The sequence below is a fragment of the Paroedura picta genome, chromosome 6, assembly GCF_049243985.1.
Source record: "Paroedura picta isolate Pp20150507F chromosome 6, Ppicta_v3.0, whole genome shotgun sequence".
Classification (NCBI taxonomy): domain Eukaryota; kingdom Metazoa; phylum Chordata; class Lepidosauria; order Squamata; family Gekkonidae; genus Paroedura; species Paroedura picta.
The window spans coordinates 463,438-483,136 of record NC_135374.1 but is presented as its reverse complement, the minus strand read 5'-3'; the positions used below and the strand labels follow the sequence as shown (position 1 = coordinate 483,136).

Below are 19,699 nucleotides of genomic sequence, written 5' to 3'. Positions count from 1 at the left end.
GCCTGCCGATGCCCTCCAGCGGCCCCCGCTGCGGGCAGGCCAAGCATCCGGCTGGCTGGAGGCAGAGGTGGAGCGGCTCAGGGAGGGCTAAATGCAGCTCCGGTGGAGGTCAGGGAGCCCCACACGAGGGGCTGCAACTGCCCGCTCTTGGCCGGGGTCAACTGACTGCCCCTTATCCATGGCGGCCCAGGTCACAAGTCCTGCTTGCCAGGCGTGTCCGGCCGGCGGGCGTCTCGCCCAGACTAGACTGCTGCAGCTCCCTCTCCGTGGGGCCCCCTTGGCGCCTGATCCGGAAACGTCCAGTGGACCAGAAGGGAGCGGCCGGGGTCCTGGCCAGAACCACGTGGAGAGGACAGTTCCTCTTCCTTCCCCAGCCCCATGGGTCTAAGAAATGGATTCAAACAGCTCCTCCTAACACTTTCACCTTAACTGTTTTGAAGGCTAGGTTCCAATTATTTACATCTGGGAATATTTGGACTTGATTAGGGAATGTTTCAAGCCATTCAAATGGGATCATAAATAAACAGAAAATATTGGTCCACAGGGCTGTTGGGGCACTTTGTGAAAGGGTCTCAGCTGCAGAATCCCACCCCCAGCCCCTGCCCGTTTCCCCTCCCTCCTGGCCCTTAAACACCTGAGGCTGCCTCTCTAGGGCTCCCTGTGGGGTGAGGGAGGGGGCTTTGTGACTTCACAGCCCGGGTGGGTGGAGGCCCCTCTCTCTGTCCAGTGCTTGGCTGCCCACCCTCCCTCCCTCCTTCCCTCCTTCCCAGCCCACGTCCAGCTTCACTCCCCTCCCCACGCCTGGATCCCACTAGGCTAGCCCCGCCGTGCACAAGATGGACGGGGGGATCCAGACCCTGGAGCTTGGGGAGGCCGATGCCAGCTGGGAACTCATCAGGGACAAGGTGAGGAGTGCTGCTATCCCCCCCCCCTCCACACACACCCCACCCCACCCCTTTCTCAGGCCCACCTCTTGCAATAGCTCCACTGGTAGAGCCAGGGCACACTCCAGGAGAGGAGGCTCCCCAAAGGCCCAGCCGCTTCCAGCCAAAGTCTTCTCCTCCGGCAAATGTGCCTGCAGACAGGAACAAGGAGGCAAGGACGCCCAGGCCCAATCCTGCCAGGGGACATTTGCATGCCGCCCTTCCCCAGGGGGCTCCAGGGGGCTCCCCACAACCATAAACCCAATGATGTAAAATCAAGGAAACCATATAACGTTTAAAATCACTGACATAATTTTAAGTCCTGCCGTATCAGACAGGCCTTTCCTTTTAAGAGAGCAAGGGGCACCTTAAAGTAGAGGCCAGAGGTTCACAACCCACATGGTGAACCCAGTTCTCAGTTCTCTCAGAGCCGTTTCCACAGAGCAGTTCTATCAGAGCTCTTTCAACCCCACCTCCCCCACAGTGTGTCTGTTGTGGGGAGAGGAAAGGAAGGTCACTGGAAGCCCCTTGGAGACTACCTTTGGGTAGTGAAATGTGGGTTATTATAACCCCCAACTAACTCTCCTTTTGGTATTTCTTTTGACCTTTATTATAGGCCTGGCAGGAGAGCTAGGTATTGCAGGCCCTGCAGAACTGTTTAAGGCTCCTTAGAATTCAATTCCTAGAGGGGGAAGGGACCTCCAGGGTCATCTAGTCCAACCCCCACCACTATGCAAGAACTCACAACTAGCTGCCCAGCCACAGTGACCCCACTTTCATGCTCAGATGACTCCTACCACCACCAAAAATCTCCAGAATCCAGCCTGGCCTGGAGGAAATTCATCTACCACCCTACCGTGGTGATTGGCAAGGAAGGGCCACAGGAGACAGGCACTGGCCCATCTCTGCCTGCCCACCCACTCCCCATCTGCCTCAGTTCATAACATCAGCATTTCTGTCCGATGACTCTCTAGCCTCTGCTTAAAAACTTCCAAAGGAGGAGAACTTCCAGAGGAGAACACTTTTCAACATCTTTATGGGCCCTCTGGCCCAGCCGGTGCACCACTTTGGGCTGGGTTTTCATCAATACGCCTATGACACCCAGCTCTATCTCCTCATGGATGGCTGCCCAGACTCCACCGCCCCCCCCCCCCCCCCCGGTTTGGAAGCTGTGGCTGGATGCCTTGAGCAGAGTCTCCAGAAACTCAACCCCTCCAAGACAGAGGTCCTGTGGCCGGGAGGTCAGAGGGCAGGACAGGCAGCATGCTTGCCCACCCTGGCTGGGATGCTGCTCACTACCCCCCCCCCCCCGCCCCAGGCCAGGAATTTGGGAGGGACCGTTGACGCCTCACTGACTGTGGAGGCACAAGAGAGTAGCTTGCCAGGCATTTTCCCATCTTCGCCAGGCTCGGCTACTAGTGCCCTACCTGGCCCCAGAACACCTGGCCACAGTGATCCATGCAACGCTCACCTCCAGGTTGGACTTCTGTAACTCGCTTTATGTGGGCCTGCCCTTGTCCCTGACCCAGAAATTGCAACGGAGGCAAAATGCGGCTGCCAGAGACCTCACGGGAACGCCTTGGAGGGCCCATGTCCAGCCTGTGCCGAGGCAGCTGCATTGGTTGCTGGTTGTGGCTCACATCCAGTTCAAGGTTCTGGTTTGACCTTTAAGGCCCTCTGCGGTCTGGGACCCACGTACCTGAGGAACCACCTGTAGCCCTATGCCTGCCCCCAGCAGAGTTGGTACTCTTCAGGTACCAACTTGTTGGTCATTCTAGGCCCCAGAACAGCTCGCCTGGCCTTCCAGTCCTGGCCACTCCCTGGTGGAACGAGCTCCCAGAACTGCAGGCCCTGCAGGAGTTTTTGGCGTTTTGCAAAACAGAGTTCTTCCACCCAGTTTATGGTTGAGGCCAGGGCTGAGAAACCGGTTGAGGGACCCCCCCCCCCAGTTAAGAAGCAGATATGACCATTGACCATCTAATGGGGTATAGTTATGGCCCCCTCCAACCCTACCCCATTGAGAATGGTGCTAGGGGGAGGGTAGACGATTTATAATACCGCCATTCATTCCCCCAACCTCTCCTCGTGTGTCTTGGTCTCCAATCCCCTCACCATCTGATTCTGTGAAGGCTCAAGGGGGTGGCAGGTGACAGGGGATGAGCGAGAGGGTTGTGAGTGTCCTGCATAATGTAGGGGGTTGGACTAGATGACCCAGGCGATTCCTTCCAACTCTTATTCTATGATTCCCGGCCCTTCAGGGCCCCATGAATGGACACTCACAAGGCCCCTGGGCTTCCCCAGGGAAATACTCTTCCAGGTAGGCTTGCATTCTCAGCTGTGTACTGGTTTATCAAAAACACATGGGTCCCCAGATGGAGCACCTTTAGGCACGGGCAGACCCCTTGGGTTCCAGGCCCACCCCCAGCTCTCTCCCTGCATGGTGCCAGGCACCCCATCCAGGGAGGCCCTCTCCGCCCTCTTCTATGGCACCAGCCTCACTGGACGGCAAGCGCAGCGTGATCCCACAGCAGCTCAGCCAATGGCGTGCAAGGGGAGTTTGCAAGGGGAGACAGGCTTCTTCTTCTGAGTAGCTCCATCGTGCCCAGGCGTGCACACACCTATGCACACACACACACACACTGTTGCCGTCCAAGGTGACCCACCCTCCCCTCTTGCGCAGGTGATTGGGGAGCGCTTTGGGCCGACGGTGGTGCCGGTGCCCTTCCTGGAAGATGCCGCCTCCTACGACCTGCTGACCGTCCTGATCAAGAAGCCCCAGCTGGGACAGAGCCTCCTGCGCCGCCCACGGTGCCTGGTGCCGGTCGGGCCACTGGAGAATCTGCTGCACGGAGCCACGGCCGCCCGGGAGCTGACCCACTGCACCCGCGAGTACAACGCCCGCGTACGGGGCGAGTCCCGCTACGAGGAGACGCGGCTGGTGGACGGGGCCCTGCGGCACATCCGCCTGAGCATGGCCGGGGTCCACAAGAAGGTGGCCTTCCTGGTGCTGCGGCCTGGCGTGGTGGCCCTGCGGCCGGACCTGCCCTGGCTGCATGGCCAGAGCAGCCTCTACATCATCTACGAGGTCTTCTACTGCAGCAGCCTGGGCCTGGCCGTGGCCCAGGGGACCGAGCACCGGGTGCTGCACCTGGAGCGGCCCCTGCCCGTGGCCTTCTCCTGCCTCAAGTTCGCCCTCAGCGGCAAGGGCGTGCTGGGCTCCCAGAAGCCCATGGGCCACAGCTTGCCCGCCAAGGCCGCCTGGGTGCGGATGGCCATGCTGGAGGCCCCCGGCCCTGTGGTGCCCCTGCCGCTGGCCCTGCCCAAGGAGGGCACGGGGGGGCGCAAGCGCTGGAGGCCGCTGGGGAGGCCCTCCCGGACCCTGGCAGGTGAGGAGGCTGGCGGCATAACCAGAGGGCGGGTCGAGCTGGATTCCAGCGGCAGGAAGTGGTGGACCCGTATTGGGGGGGGGGGGGTGGAATTGTGGAGACTGGACAGGGGCAGGGTGGTTAGGGGAGGGACCGCCAGAAGGCAGAATGCCAGAACCTCCTACCACCCCCCAAAGCTGCCCTTTCCTCTGCCACCTGGGGAAGCATGGTGACCCCAGGGGGGTGGCAGGCCCTGCCTGACACCTCTATCTCAGTCTCTCACAAACCGTGCTTGCAGTGCAGGCCATCTAGTCCAGCCCCCTGCTCAATGCAGGATCAGCCCAAAGCATCCTAAAGCATCCAAGAAAAGTGTGTCTCCAACCTTTGCTTGAAGACTTCCAGTGAGGGGGAGCTCCCCACCTCCTTAGGCAGCCTATTGCACTGCTGAACTAGAATCATAGAATCATGGAAGGGGCCATGCAGGCCATCTAGTCCAACCCCCTGCTCAACGCAGGATCAGCCCTAAGCATCCTAAAGCATCCAAGAAAAGTGTGTCTCCAACCTTTGCTTGAAGACTTCCAGTGAGGGGGAGCTCCCCACCTCCTTAGGCAGCCTATTGCACTGCTGAACTAGAATCATAGAATCATGGAAGGGGCCATGCAGGCCATCTAGTCCAACCCCCTGCTCAACGCAGGATCAGCCCTAAGCATCCTAAAGCATCCAAGAAAAGTGTGTATCCAACCTTTGCTTGAAGACTGCCAGTGAGGGGGAGCTCCCCACCTCCTGAGGCAGCCTATTCCACTGCTGATTTCACATGCTCAGCTGTGGGAGCCGTAGCCAGAGGCAAAAAGCAAAGGCCACAGAGTGCCCCCCCCTCCAGCCCCTGGCCCTCTGGCCCTGAGGAGGCATTCGAACTCAGGGCTTGCCTCCTCCACTTGGGGCAAGGGGTAGGAGGGAGGTTGGCCAGCCAAAGCTTTTGCCAGAGGTCCTGACGGCCCCTCTTCCGACTCTGCCCCCAGGGAAGTGGCCGTTCAAGAGGCAGCGGCCCCGGCTGGGCACGTCTTCCACGAGCCTGGGCAACGCGGACCGCCACTCCATGGCCCTGCCCCTGCTGGAGGGGGCCACAGCTGAGAGCGACACCGAAGAGTGAGCCAGCAGGGCCCGTCCACCGCGCAATAAAAGCTTTTGCAGACCAGGACACGAGCCCCGTGGGGAGGGGACCTGGGGCAGGGAGGCTCCGGGGTTTCCCAACACACCACTTGGCCCGGGCACCCTGGCAAAAGGCCTGCCCCCGAGTACTGCTGGGGCCTGTTCCCGGGGCCCCATGGCAGAACAGAGGCCTGGAGGGCCCAAAGGTCCCGGACTGCCGGCCCCCATCAGAAAGGTGCCTGCCTGGAGCAAGGGCCACCCACCCTGGCGCCTCGGCATGGGGGCCATCAGACAGACCCGCTGGGGCAGAGGAAGGTGGCCGCCCGAGTCAGGAACGGGAAGGCTTCAAGGGCTCCCGCTGCTCCCCCCTACCCGGGCTGGGCTCAGCCCCACCCCACCCCACCCCACCCCACCCCACCCGAGGGTGCCGAGAAAGGGGCCCTGCAGGGCTGTGAGCAGCCGAGGGAACAGCGTGGTGACCGGGCCACCCTCAGCACTGCCTGGCCTACAAAGCCCCACCCACCAGGGGACCATCAGGCTGGGGGGGGAGAAGAATGTGGGGGGAGCAGCTGGGCTGGCAGGGCTTCTACACAGAGACAGACAGACAGACTGACAGAGTGACAGAGATTCTTTTGTACATATTGCAACAAGTTCTCCAGAAAAACATTCATTCCCAATAAATTAAAAAGGTCCTCATCGGTCCTGGGATGGAGGTTTAAAAAGAGGGGCCACCCACCGGCTCCCCCATTAGTGCAGGCCTGGCAGTGCCAAGAGGGGGGGGGAGGATGGATGCCAGTTAAAAGGGTCCCTCTGACGCCCACGGGGGAGGGGGCGCAGGAGGCAGTCCGTGGGGCCCCGCAGGTCACTCCCTGAAGGGCTCCAGCAGGAAGGGGGAGGTGACGGCGTGGCCCTGGGAGATGGCCGCCAGCTCTTTGAGGAACTCGCTGAAGATGACCGCGCAGTAGACGGCGTTCTTCACCCGCAGCGCCTCGCTCTGCTTCTCGGCCGAGGCGCGGAAGAGCGGGGCTCCCGCCAGGGCATGCATCACCTGCCCCTCCCGCATGTGCTGCAGGGCCAGCTGGGCCGCCTGGCGCGCCCGTGTGGGGCTGTTGGTGTGGCGCATGATCAGCTCCCCGATGGACGGCTTCCGGCTCTTCACTGCAGGGGGGAAGGGCAGGTCACACTGGGGGGGAGGGGGGACGGGGGGAGGGCACCGACTCCGGCTCTCGCACCCACCACGCCTTGGGCTGCCCTCCCAGAATGCCCCCGCCCCCACCCCACAAGGAGCCACAAATCGGAGCCCTGCAGGTCCAGAGCCCACCCCCCGGCCAGGCCACAGAACCGCTGAAGCTGCAGGCACTGGATGCACCCATTCTGAGGACCCTGCAAGAGGGGGCGAGCACCCATGCCAGGAGCCAGTGCACAACCCCGAAACCCCCCCTGGCATCTGGCCAAGCCACTGTCCTTCTCGCCCCACCACCCAAGGAAGACCCCTGAAAGCACTGGGGGAAGCCCACGCTGGAGCCGAGCAACAAGAGATGCAGGAGCCGTCGCCCACCAGAGCCCCTCCCAACCCCCCTGCTCACTGACCCATGGTTTCCGACCGGCGTAAGGACGGGGCAGCGTGCTGGGCGTCCGACCAGTCCAGCTTGGCGCGGGCAATCAGGTACTTCTTGGCTTTGAAGAGCAGCGAGGGGAAGTCCTCCTGGGTGGCTGCAAACCGCTCGATCTTGTTCTTGACGGTGCCCAGGACCTGTCGAGAGGGCAAGGGTCACGGCCCGCGGGGGAGGGGGGTGGGAGGGGGGAGGGGCGGGGGCTGGAGACCCACCTGGAGGAGGGACTTGACGCTGGGCTGGAAGACCATGTTGGTGTTGAGCAGGAAGGAGCGCAGGAGGGGCTGCGGGTGGCAGGCCAGCTGGGCGAGGACCCCCGTCAGCAGGAAGTTGACGTAGAGGGAGTTCTGCAGCATGTTCTCCAGCTTGGCAAAGAGGACGGCCACCAGGGGCCCTGCAGGCGGGCGGGTAGGCAGGCAGGCGAGAGGGAGGGAGGGAGGGAGGGAGGGAGGCACCGGCATCAGAGCACAGCACCGGCCGGACCCTGCAGCAGCCTCCTGCCCCAGCAAGCAGCAGGAGCTCCGCCCAGAACCAGCCCAGGGGCCTTCGGCAAGGGGGGAGGCCCGTCTTGCCCCTCCCCACGGCACTCCCCACAGCTTAGGGAGCCCCTGGACAGAGAGGCCGAGGCCGTCCCATGATAAGAGCCCAAGAAGGGTCCTGCTGGGACAGACCAGGGAGGGTCTCATCCGGCTCCGCTGGAGGGCCAGAGCCTGAGGCCTTTTCCCGATGTTACCTCCTGGCTCTGGGCTTAAGAGGTTTGGTGCCTGTGAGCGTAGAGTGGCCAGTAGCCATTGATAATCTTATGCTCCACCTTCAGAGGCCATCCCTCACTTCCACCTGTTCATCACACTCTATGTAAAGCAGCAGGTCCCTTTCCCCACCCTGAGCCTCCTGCCCATCAGCTTCATTGGACAGCCTGGCTGCCAGGGCCTCTGCAAGAGGGTGGGCTTTCCCATTCTTTTTTGGCTGGGGGCCTTCGGCAGGCCTCCTCCCTCCCTGCCCTGAACTCTCTCCCAGGCCACCCGCCGTGCCAGCCAGCCAGCCAGCCTGCCCAGCCCCTGAAGCCCCCCCAGCCGCTTGGCCCGTCTCCTTTTCACGGCTGAGACCCAAGCAGGGCAGGGGCAGTCTGTCTGGCAGGAGGGCTTCTCCAGCCGCTGGCGGAGGGAGCAGGGCCAGCAAATGCTTCTGCCCCGGCAGCCAAAGGGCCCACAAGCGTCCAAGCGGGATGGGAGGGCGCAGGGCAAGCATGCCTCCCGGGTTCCCTCCCTGCAGCCCTGCTGTGCCTTTAGGCTCACGCCCAGCAGGCCCTGTGGAAGCTCGGGGGGGGGGGGGAGGCCAAGGCCCACACAGGCAAAGCCCTCCGGGGCAAGGAAGTCAGGAGGCCGCCACAGACCAGTCATGGGGCCTCGGGAAAGCAGGAAGAAGGGCTCACCTGTGAAGGGCTGGCTGAGGGGCTGGCTGGGGGTCCGCGGGGGGCTGATGAGGAGCTGAGCCAGAGGGTCAGCTGGCCGGGGCTGCCCCGCACCATCCAGCTGGGAAGAGAAGCTCTGCAAGGCTGCTGCCGCCTCCTCCTCCTCCTCCTCCTCCTCCTCCTCCTGCTCGCGGGAGAGGGGGTCGGGCTCCGGCGTAGACTGCTCCTGTTCTTGGCCCCCACCGCCCATCTCCTCCTCGAGCCGGCTGAGTTCGGCCTGGAACTTCTCGAGGGTCGAGGTGCCCCCACCGTTCTCCAGGGGGCAATGGGTCGGCAGGTCGTCCTTGAGGGAGTCCGGGCCGGGCGCTGGTGTCCAGGCTGGCTCTGGCTCAGGGCCAGGGGCTGCGCCGTTCTCAACCACCCCCCCTTGCGGGCACCTTCGGACCTTCTTGACGCCAGTGTCTTCATGGGCCCCGTTGAGCAGGCTGTCGGAGTCCTTGGGGAGGGGGGAGGTGGGGGTGTGTGGCGGGGGCCCAAGCAGGACCCCCTCCTCGGACAAGCCCCGCTTTTTAGTCCGGGGTGAGGCAGGTGCGTGGCCAGGATGGCCCCCCGGGTGGAAGGAAGTGTAGCCAAAGTGGTCGCTGTTCACTGGCAGGGAGGCATCGGGAGGCGGGGCGCAGCTGCCGGCACAGGGCACCTCTCCGTCGTAGGGAGCCGACCACACCCGGCAGGCCCAGACGCAGCGGTCGATGTTGAGGCGGGCGTCCCGCAGATACTCCAGGTAGTTCCCATCCAGCTCCGAGACCTCCTCCCAGCGACCGGGACGGTGGCAGGGGCTTCCGGTGGGGGTCCCTGGGGAACGCGGGGTGGGGCTGGAGGCCTCCGTGCTGAAGCTCGCCTGGCGCATGAAGAACGAGATCCGGGAAGGGGTCGAGGGTTTGGGGACAGTCACCACTGAAGAGGAATCCACACTGGGGCTGCCATGGCCTGCGGGGAGGGGGAGGGGGAGAAGGAGGGTCAGAGGAGGCAGAACTACCCTATGGCAGTGGTCCCCAACCTTTTTATCACCGGGGACCGGTCAACGCTTGACAATTTTACTGAGGCCCGGGGGGCTGGTCTTTTGCCGAGGGACATTGCTGCCGCCACTGCTTGAGCCCCTGCTCCACTTGCTTTCCCACCGACACCCCTGACTTTGTGCCGCCCGCTGGGGGGCACTGCCCGAGGGGAGACCCTGCCATGGCGGCTGCTGGAGAGCACCAAAGGTGAGCCAATGGCAGAGTGGCAGGGCAGCCCCCGAGGCAGCAGCTGGGGAGGAGCGGCGACCCAGTACCGACAGATCCACGGCCCAGTCACAGTCCCCGGACCAGGAGTTAGAATCATGGAATCACAGAATAACAGGCCCATTCCGCACAGGTTTATTGTAGCAGGAGTGTGGCAAATTGTAATTGCTACTAAAATGCAGTTATGCACAACGTCGTACACAATCTGCCACACTCCTAAAAGCGCTTCGTTATAGCGCTTCCAGGGAAATCCCAAAAAGTGGATTCACCCTTTGGAAAGCACTATACTCTTGCAACCAATCTGCAACACTAGCGAAAAAGTTCTGTGCGTTACCATTGTTGCGGTTTCAGCAAAGTCCCTCCCCCTGGCTCTCTCCTCTGATCTTCCGGCGAAGCGATCGCCATTTTTTTTTCTCGGAGCGAGCGGAGAGCAACGAACCGGGGAGCCTTCATTCACCCAGCGAGGCTTCTCCGGCTGCAATCCCTCCACAGAGCTGCTTTAAGTCACCAAGCACAACACAGCCCCGTTTGCAAGTTCCCTTTATTTTCGGCCGAAAATCGCACCCGTGCACGGGGGTGGGGGGGGGATTTTTTTTTCACTCGGGGGAGTGTGGCAACGATGAATCGCCAGCTCATACCCCACCTGCCAGCTAGATGGGTCTCTCCGTTGCAACGAATCAACGCAGATTCGTTGCAATGTTTTTGTTTTGTTTTTAAACCTGTCTTAAAGGGAAAGGGGCTTTTCGGGAGCATGATAACGACCGCCCATTGGCTGTTCGTTTGAGTGACGTCAAGTGGCAGGACAAAGCAAAGAAAAAATCGCTTCCTTTCTAGCGATTTTTGGCGAGACCGGAAACCTGTGGGAAAAGATTGAAATGCAGCTGGATTCCACTACAAAGGCAGGTATGCATAATGCCGAATTCCACTATTTAAAATTCCGGAATTGTTTATTGTAAACAATTGGCCACATTGATTCTTGTGCGGAATGGGCCATAGAGTTGGAAGGGGCCATACAGGCCATCTAGTCCAACCCCCTGCTCACCGCAGGATCAGCCCTAAGCATCCTAAAGCATCCAAGAAAAGTGTGCATCCAACCTTTGCTTGAAGACTGCCAGTGAGGGGGCGCTCACCACCTCCTTAGGCAGCCCCTTCCACTGCTGAACTACTCTGATTGTGAAAATGTTTTTCTTGATATCTAGCCTATATCGTTGTCCTTGTAGTTTAAACCCATTACTGCATTGGGGACTGCTGCCCTAGAGATCATCCAGCAGAACTGCCCAAGAGCCATTAAGAATACAGAGTTGACCCCATGCTGGAATTGCCAGACCCAAAGTCTCTGCCCAGGTGTCAGAACGCCTCCCTTCTGCTCCCACACGGCACAAGCCCCCGCCCCCCTTTCCCATCCGTCGTGCAAAAGTTCAGCTTTCCTCATTCCTTAGCAATGAGGCTGCCGACCACAAGGGCACCAAAGGCTCCTCTTGGGCTCTGGACGGCTCCCTCTCTTCCACACACACCCCAGCCGCCCCCAGGCCTTCTCTGTTTGAAAAGGAAGGCCCGAGGCCGACAGATGAATTCCACCCCCGCAAAGGGTAGAAACACACACACACCGCAAGCCCTGCATGCCCCTGTCCCGCCTAGGCTGGCCCAGGGCCCAGGAACGCTGGCCACCAGGTGGCCAAAGGATTCCACGCCTTTCCTCGCGCCGGCCGAGAGGAAGCAGGCCTACAGAGGGGCGGCCCGCGGGCCCCTGCTGCCTCAAGAGCCTTGGTGGGGGGCCCCTCCCCCCAGCAGCCTTTCAGAAACAGGGGAAAAGAACTTGGCCCTTTGCGGCTGGAAGGACTTGGGCGGGGCTGGGGGGTGTAATAGAAAAGAGGCGTTCTTTTAAACCTCTCTCCACCCTTCGCCCTCCGCCTTTGTTCATGGGCAGCTTTTCTTGCTCTCCCAACCACGGACTGCCCATCAAGGGTCCTTGTCTCCCCACCCCCACCCCTCCAGAGGCGAGAGCAATGGCCCCCTGAGCCCCCTCACCCTTGGACCAGGTGGCATGCTCCTCCTCATGGTCAGGCGGAGGCAGGTTCTCCGGGCGGCAGCAGCTGGGGGTCAGCGAGAGGAATTTGCTGGCCGCTTTGCCGTAGATGTCCAGTTCCTTCACGGCCCGCTTCTGGCTCAGCATGATGTGGCTGCAGGGGATCAGGTACCTGCCAAGAGGGAGGGAGGCAGGGAGGCAGGATGGGTGCCAAGGCAGAGGACGGGGTGGCTATCCGCACCAAGGGGACGTGGGGCTAGGAGGCCGCCCGGCCCCGCCCACAGAGGGCTTTACCTGAGCACCACCTGCAGCAGGACGTCTTCGCAGTGGAGGTTCAGCAGAGTCCGGAAGAGACTGAGAGACACCATGCAGAGCTGCAGGGAGGTGAGGAGGACTTATGAGAGGAAAGCCCTGAATGTGGGACACAGGCGGCCGCTGCTCTGGCCCTTCGGCCCGGTCTCTTTCTTCCCCTCGGAGGATCCGGCTGCCCTGATAAGCCCTGAGTCTTCACCCATCTGCTCTCCCAGGGGCTCAGGGGGGCTTCAAGGGCCCCCCGGAACTGGGAAGGGGAAGCCAAGGGCTCAACCAAAGGCCTTCGACACACAAAGCCTTCGACACCCCCCCCCATACATCGCTGACCTTCCCTTCCAGGGACCCCGAGAAACACACCTTCTCAATCAGCACAGACAAAAGGAAGAGGGCACAGGGCCTCCTGCCCCCATCTCTGCCCCATAGACTCTACCGACCACAGTGGGCTTTCTGGGCCCACTGAGGGCGCTGGGATATGCCCGGCTGGCAAAGGGCGGAGAGGAGCACCTTCCTTCTGCTCCCCCTTCCCAGAGCCCCGGACCCTCACCCGGGAGTTGCTGGCGATGCGGCCGACCAGGGTGTCCAGGATGGTGCTGCTGTCGTGGCGGTGGAGCAGCAAGAAGCGCAGGAAGGCCTTGAGCAGGGCCGTCTCAGTGATGCTGCGCAAGAAGAGGTCCAGGTAGGCAGTGCTGGCGATCATCTCTTCGATGGAGGTCTGGCAAGGGAAGGGCAGGGGGGGGGGGGGAGGAAGCTGGCAGCTCAGCTGGATTCGGCCCAACTCGCCCTGCCCCGCCCCGCTCCGCCCCACTCGCCCCCAAGCTGGCCGCTCTTCTCCGTGCACGGGCGGCCCTCAGGACCCTGGGCATCAAGAGCTGGGCCTGGCCAAGCACGGGGCAAGAACAGGCCTCCCTGCAACTGGGCCTTCAGAGCCACAGGCAAGGACCGCGCGTTCTGCTCCACGCCGCCCCCCTTCCCACTGCCAGCCTCACCTTGTGCAAGGCAGGGCCCATGACGGGCACCAAGAAGCCGTTGTGGATGTAGTCCACCAGCTGCTTCTGCACCAGGGGGTGGGCCACCTGCAGCCAGCCGGCCGGCCGGCCAGAGAGAAGGAGGGAGGGAGAGTGTGAGAGCACATGTCAGGGCGGGGGGGGGGGCTGCTCACCTTCCAGGCTGTGGAGAGAGGGGGTGAGCTCCTGGCCGTTCACCCGGAGGAGCCCTTGCAGGGCACACCTCTGCCCAAGCCAGGCTCCGTCTCCCTGCCACCTACGCATAGTCCCTTCTGGCATGCAGCCGCCCGCCCTCCCCCCGTCCACGCAAGAGACTCACCTGGATGACAGCGTTGCAGAATTCCAGCGAATTCATGAAGAGGACAAGGGAGGGGACCCCGATCCAGTCCTCACGCCGCAGGAAGTGCCAGTCGTCCCCCCGGACCTCCAGCTTGCGGGGCAGAGACGAGTAGAGGGCACTCAGGCCTGTCGCCAGGACCTCACGGGCAAAGGAGGACAAATGTCCCTCAGGAGGGGCTCGGAAGCTGTGCAAACTTTCATAATCCGGATTCCCAAAGCAACACCACAGCAGCTGGGGAGTTTACGAGGTGCAAGACCAGGGCAGCAGAGGGCCAGGGAAGGACAACCCCCCTCGTCACTCCCCCCTGACCTGCACGCGGAAGAAGAACCTTGAGGCAGTCTCACTCCTCACCTGGTGGCCCCACAGCCATGTCAGGGCAGGGCAGTCAGGCCCACCCTGCAGGGCCCAGGAAGCTGCAGCCTCAACAGGGCCAAAAGGTGGCCCCCAGACACACCCCGGAATGACTGGTTCATGCCAGGGAGCCCAGAGCCCTCGGTTCAGGGGCCTTCCCGCCCCTGGGCCAGGCTTCCAGTTGCCCCCTGGCACTTCCGCCAGCACAGCCCATCCTCTGCCACTGCCCAGGACCAGGCCGCACTGGCCAGCCCCAGCAGCTTCCACCAGAGGAGGTCGGCGGCCTGCAGGGCCCTCTTGCCTCCTGGGCCGAGGAACAAGCACCGGCCCTCAAAGGGCCTGCATGCTGGCCAAGCAGGCCCAGGCCTCCGAATCCGGAAGGTTCCTCCCCGCAGAGGGAAACTCTGGCCCTTGCCTGACCCCCCCACCCCTTCCCCCCCACCCCCCGCTCACCGGGCAGAAGTAGGAGTGGTCGGTGATATACTGGGCCACGGTGTGGCTGCCGGCAGAGAGGGCCATGAGCAGGAGGAGGGCGTCGCGGGCCTGCTGGCCGACCACCCCTTCGTGGTGGATGAACGGGACGAGGAGGGAGAAGACCAGGAGGTTGGCGGGGCCCTGCGTGGAGGGGCTGTGGAAGAAGAGCTCCAGCAGGGGGGGCTCCCGGGCCACCGAGACGCAGAGCTGGTTTAGCAGGAGCACCAGGCTGCTCTCCAGGCGCGGGGAGGCGGGCCCGGCACAGTGGCCAAGCAGGTGCAGCAGTGGGCCCCGCACAGGCAGGTGCTGCAGGAGGGGCTGGTGAGCCTGGCTGAGGAGCACCTCGAACAGCTTCAGGAGCTCCACCTTGTGCTCCTCGGGGACCTCCCGCTTCAGGTGCCAGCCCAGCAGGCGCTCCAGCACCCCCTCTGACACCACAAACTCCAGGATGGGGCCCGGGGCCGCCCCGGGCCGAGGGCACTCTTCCGCCAGCAGGGTCAGCATCTGGAAGGTGTTGTTCCGCACGGCGCTGAGGTCATCCGCTGCACCCTGGGCCACACGGGACCCTTGTTGCTCCAAGATCCTCACCACCTGGAAGGACAGCAGCCGAAGGCCAAGAACCGTTCAGCCCCCACCTCCACTACAGCACCCCCCCCTGCCCAGGCTGCCCCCCCTCCTGCGCTGCATTGGCCTCTTCCCCAGGGACAGCCACCTGTCACCCCCCCCCCCCAGCCACCACTCACCTGGGCCCAGTGGTTCTTGAAAACGATGAGGCAGGTTTCGGGATCTGCCATCACGGGGCTCTGCAGGCCCGCCCCACGGCTGGCCCGGTGCCCCACCGCCCGCGGGTTCAGCTTGCTCAGCCAACTCATCTTCTCCATGGGGAGGGGACGCGGCCAGCACAGCACAGGCCAGGCAGGGCTGGGGCAGAAGTCACAAGCGGCCCCCCAACGCTTGCCGGACGGCTGCAGAGCGGGGCTGGTCAGGCCAGGAGAGGCAGGGGGTCCGAGCGTCTGGGTCCTCCATGCTGCTCGTGGGATGGGGCCACACTGCAGAGCGAAAGCCAAGTCTTGGGACCGGGCAAGGGGGGCTTGCATCAGCCACAAGGAGCTACCCACAAACCTAAATATTCCTGTCCAGGAGTAATATGAGGAGTGGCCACTTTATTTAAAATACCCATCTCACACACACATACACACACACACACACACACACACACACACAGGGGGGGGGGCGAGGACTCACAGCCTTTCCGAAAGAGCACAAATCCCCTGAGGAGGAACTCTGCAACAAGGAAGGCGGCAGGAAGCCAGCCCCCAAGAGCAGGCAGAGAGAGGAGAGCTGGGGCCTTCTCCTCCCAAGCGCCCCCGAGGGGATGAGGCAGCTCCCCCTCTCTGATGCTTAGTGGGGAAGCCAGCAACACTAGTGGAAGGGACCTCCAGGGTCATCTAGTCCAACCCCCTGCACAATGCAGGGATTCACAACTACCTGCCCACCCACAGGGACCTCAGTTTCATGCTCCCCACCAAAAATCTCCGGAATCCAGCCTGGCCTGGAGGAAATTCACCTCCCATCCCACAGCAGCATTTGCCAATTCCCTGGGCATGCCAGGAAGGGCCACAGGAGACAAGCCCTGGCACATCCCTTCCTGCCCAGCCACTCCCCATCTGCCTCAGCTCATAAAATCAGCATTTCTGTCAGGTGACTACCTAAAGGTAAGGGTCTCCCCTCTGCAAGCACCGGGTCATGTCTGACCCTTGGGGTGACGCCCTCTAGCGTTTTCATGGCAGACTCAATACGGGGTGGTTTGCCAGTGCCTTCCCCAGTCATTACCGTTTACCCCCCAGCAAGCAAGCTGGGTACTCATTTTATCGACCTCGGAAGGATGGAAGGCTGAGTCAACCTTGAGCCGGCTGCTGGGATCGAACTCCCAGCCTCATGGGCAAAGCTTCAGACTGCATGTCTGCTGCCTTACCACCCTGCGCCACAAGAGGCTCATAGGTGACTACCTAGTCTCTGCTTAAAAACTTCCAAAGAAGTAGAACCCACCACCTCCCAAGGAAGCTTCTTCCAACTGAGGAACTGCTCTGACTGTAAGGAACTTCTTCCGGAGGTTTAGCCAAAAATACTTTTGAATAAATTTAAACCCGTTGGTTCTGGTCCAACCCTCTTTTAATACAGCCCAAAATCCCGTTTGCCTTTTTAAGCTACCGAATCACACTGCTGACTCATGTTCAGTGTCTGGTCTGAACACGATCCTTTTCACACATACTACTGCCAAAAAAAGTCTTACCGATCCTACAGTGATGCCTTTGATTTTTCCTACCTAAACGATGACCTTTAAATTCATCACTATTGAAATTCATTTTATTCATTTTGGCCCAGTTTTGTAGCCTTTCAACCTGTCTTCTGCCTCCTGGTGTGTCTGCTCCCCCTCCCAGGTCAGTGTCATCTGCAGATTCAATAAGAAGCCCCTCTACTCCTTCCTCCGAATCATTTAGGAATATGCTGAGCAACATGAGGCCCAGGGCAGACCCCTGAGGCCCTCCATTTACAGGCACCCTTTGGGTGTGATCCGCCAACCAGTTCTTGATCCACCCAACCGTCACAGGATCCGTGCCGCGTTCTAGCAACCTGTCAGTCGAGTTGACAACCAGTACGGGGAGGCAGCTGGAGGCCAGCAGACTTTATCACTCCGCTCATGCCCCCCCCCTTGCAAGTTTGCCGTGAGGAGGGGGAGGGCAAGAGCCATTCAGAGAGCATTAAGCTCCTTGGAGACAAGTTTCCTTAAAAAAGGATAATCTGCTTTGCTCAGCATACGAGATCCGGGGTTCTCAGTCTCAGGCCATGACCATGAGGAAATGGTAAAATGCGGTATGGACCCTAATTGTTGGCAAAATGCGGGATGGATCCTAATTCTGTCAGGTGGATCAATAACTGGTTGACAAATCGTCCCCAGAGGGTTCTTGTTAATGGTTCAGAATCTTCTTGGAAAAGAGTGACAAGTGGAGTCCCCAAGGATCTGTCCTGGGGCCTGTGTGGTTCAACATATTTATAAATTATTTGGACAAGGGATTAGAGGGGATACTTATCAAATTTGCAGATGATACTAAACTGGGAGGGGTAGCAAGCACAACTGAAGACAGCAACAGAATGCAGGATGATCTTGATAGGCTCGAGAAGTGGGCTAAACTGAATAAATAGGGACAAATGTAAAGTTCTGCATTTAGGTAGGAAAACCCAAATACACCAATATAGGATGGGGGAGACTTGTCTTGGCAGTAACATGTGCAAAAAGGATCTAGGAGTCTTAGTAGACCATACATTGAACATGAGTCAGCAGTGTGACTCAGTGGCTAAAAAGGCAAATGGGATTTTGGGCTGCATCAAACAGAGAACCGTGTCCAGATCAGGGGAGGTGATGGTACCGCTTTACTCTGCTCTGGTTCGGCCTCACTGGGAGTCCTGGGTTCAGTTTTAGGCACCCCAGTTGAAGAGGGATGTGGACAAACTGGAGCATGTCCAGAGGGGGGCCGCAAAGAGGGTGCTCTGGGAGAAAGGGGGCATCCAGATGGATAGGGTGTCCCTGATGAAGGACTCTCCCCCAACTGTGGCAGAGACCGTGGGTGGGGGTTAGCCTGGGATTCCAGCCTAGGGGCAGAGTCTGGCCCCTCAGGGAATCCTGCAGCCCGTCCTGGAGTGGTTTGCATAAATGGGGCTGCCCCCTGCCCCACCCCCACCCCCTGCCATCCAGCTATGTGGCCACCCTCCAGAGCCAGGGCTGGGCACCCGCCTTGCCAGCAGCCCTCGCCCTGTGGCCCACCCAGGCCTCTCCCATCGAAGGCTTCTGGCCCAGCCCCCAGGACCTCTGGGGAAGGAAGACTTCAGCTCCCCTGAGAAGAGAGAGCCAGGTGGGTAGCACAACACAGTCTGAGCCCAGCGGGGCACCTTTAGGGCCAACCCCGTTGCCTTCAAGGTGTGAGCTTTCGGGCACATGTTCCATTGCCCGAGGAAGGGTGTGTGCACACGGAAGCTCACACCTTGAATGAAACTTGGGTTTGTAAAACTGCTGGACTCACACTTTGTTCTGCTCCCCTAAGAAAGTGACAAACAGCAATCAGACCCCCAGCCTCAGCTTGGACTCCCCAGGCCGGGCAGCCCCACAAGAAGAGGCCTGCTGGCACAAAGAGCCAAAGCTCTCCCTCCCGGAACGCAGGCAGGAAGGCCCCCCCCCCCCGCCTCCCTGCCTCCCACGGCAGCAGCCAGAGCCCCTCCCCTTCCGGCCACAGCCGGCAGCTCTGCCCGGGCCTGCCCCAGGCCCTCAGGAGGAATCCCAGAAGCCACAGGCTCCGGCCCCTTCTGGGGCAAAGGCCGGCCCCGCCCGACTCTGCCAGGCCTGCCAAGCACTCTTCCGCAGGGGTGGCCCCACCCAGGGCCAGCAGCGGGCTCTCCCGGCCCACTCGGGCAGGCAGGTGTGCCGCTGGGGTGCTCACCCAGGCAGGGCCAGGAGCTGGCCGTCATGCCTCAGCAAGGGAAGTGGGTCAGAACAAGCACAACCAGCCCTCTGGGCAAAGGGCTCTGCTTGCTCTCCAGGAGCCAAAAGAGGAAAGCCAAGGGTCTGCTAGGATTGACCAGCCACTCCCCTTCCCCCAGGCCCTGGCACCGGGTGGGAAGCCAAGCCACCTGATCCTACAGGAACAAGACAGCTGCCCCCCCTCCCTCCCTCCCTCCCTCCCCTCTCCTGCCTTTAAGGCGGCTCACACAGCGGGTTCAAGGGAAAGAGCCCAAACAGCCCAGCTCAGAGGGGCGAGTCCATTCCGGTCCATCTCAAGCAGAGACAGGCCTTCCATGCCGCCTGAGCCTCAACAGCAGAAAGCAAAGCCCTGGGAGGCTCAGGGCCAACCGCCAGGGCACATGGATCAGGGCCTGGCGTGCAGAAGGCCCCGGGGCCAGGAAAGGAGGGCCCAGCCATCGGGCACGCCAAGGGCCTCCACCTGAGACCCTGCAGAGCCCCTGCCAGCCAGAGCAGACAAGACTGGCCGTGACGGGCTGCGGGCTGAGCCCACCCCAGCTCACGCTCAGTCCAGACGTCTCTGCCCTCAGAAGCCTCCCTCCCCCCACCTTCACTGGGGCTGACGGCCACACCGCTTTGGGGTCCCGCCAGGAGGAAAGCAGGGTCTGAACGGTCCCGTGAAGGACACAGGCCATCCAATCTCCCCGCTGGAGGGGGCCGGCTGGCAGACAGCCCTGTAGTCCCCCAGGGCCCCCAGCAGGCGAGAAAGTAGCTGGGCACAGGCGGGCAGCCTGGGAAACGGCTCCAGCCCTGGCACACGCTGAGGACCCCCAGGAAACAGGGAGGGCACAGCAGCCCCTGGCCCAAACGAGGCCAGCCCTTCCCAGGCGATCCCCACCCTCCCACTCAAGGAGAAAACCTCTGGAGACCCCGGGAGG

The 19,699-nt window shown here is 61.5% G+C and overlaps 2 protein-coding genes across 3 annotated transcripts in view; one reads left to right on the top strand and one right to left on the bottom strand.

Annotated features, from left to right (window-relative positions):
- The first annotated feature begins 720 nt into the window (after positions 1 to 720).
- C6H11orf42 (chromosome 6 C11orf42 homolog) lies at positions 721 to 5,483 on the top strand. The gene is made up of 3 exons (XM_077341044.1): positions 721 to 905; positions 3,604 to 4,309; positions 5,308 to 5,483. Exons 1-3 carry the CDS (start codon positions 837 to 839, stop codon positions 5,436 to 5,438), a joined length of 906 nt encoding a protein of 301 aa, XP_077197159.1. The 5' UTR covers positions 721 to 836; the 3' UTR covers positions 5,439 to 5,483.
- Positions 5,484 to 6,047: 564 nt separating this feature from the next.
- Positions 6,048 to 19,699, bottom strand: part of FHIP1B (FHF complex subunit HOOK interacting protein 1B) — a 31,003-nt gene continuing 17,351 nt past the window's right edge. Inside the window, exons 2-12 of one of the 2 annotated variants that reach the window (XM_077341042.1) lie at positions 14,992 to 15,297; positions 14,228 to 14,839; positions 13,403 to 13,561; positions 13,066 to 13,152; positions 12,624 to 12,791; positions 12,062 to 12,141; positions 11,770 to 11,939; positions 8,483 to 9,448; positions 7,266 to 7,444; positions 7,028 to 7,190; positions 6,048 to 6,595 (exon numbers count right to left, since the gene is read on the bottom strand). In XM_077341042.1, coding sequence (XP_077197157.1) covers positions 6,300 to 6,595; positions 7,028 to 7,190; positions 7,266 to 7,444; positions 8,483 to 9,448; positions 11,770 to 11,939; positions 12,062 to 12,141; positions 12,624 to 12,791; positions 13,066 to 13,152; positions 13,403 to 13,561; positions 14,228 to 14,839; positions 14,992 to 15,129 — 3,018 coding nt within the window. In that variant the 5' untranslated portion in view covers positions 15,130 to 15,297 and the 3' untranslated portion in view covers positions 6,048 to 6,299. Of the gene's footprint in view, positions 6,596 to 7,027; positions 7,191 to 7,265; positions 7,445 to 8,482; positions 9,449 to 11,769; positions 11,940 to 12,061; positions 12,142 to 12,623; positions 12,792 to 13,065; positions 13,153 to 13,402; positions 13,562 to 14,227; positions 14,840 to 14,991; positions 15,318 to 19,699 lie in introns of both variants that reach the window. The other variant, XM_077341043.1, reaches the window with a different exon arrangement.

Bases quoted from the DNA above. Each gene is read 5' to 3' on its own strand.
- C6H11orf42 (XM_077341044.1), top strand. From the start codon at position 837: ATGGACGGGGGGATCCAGACCCTGGAGCTTGGGGAGGCCGATGCCAGC. The intron at 906-3,603 runs GTGAGGAGTGCT...CCTCTTGCGCAG, and splicing joins GGGAACTCATCAGGGACAAG to GTGATTGGGGAGCGCTTTGG. The intron at 4,310-5,307 runs GTGAGGAGGCTG...CTCTGCCCCCAG, and splicing joins GCCCTCCCGGACCCTGGCAG to GGAAGTGGCCGTTCAAGAGG.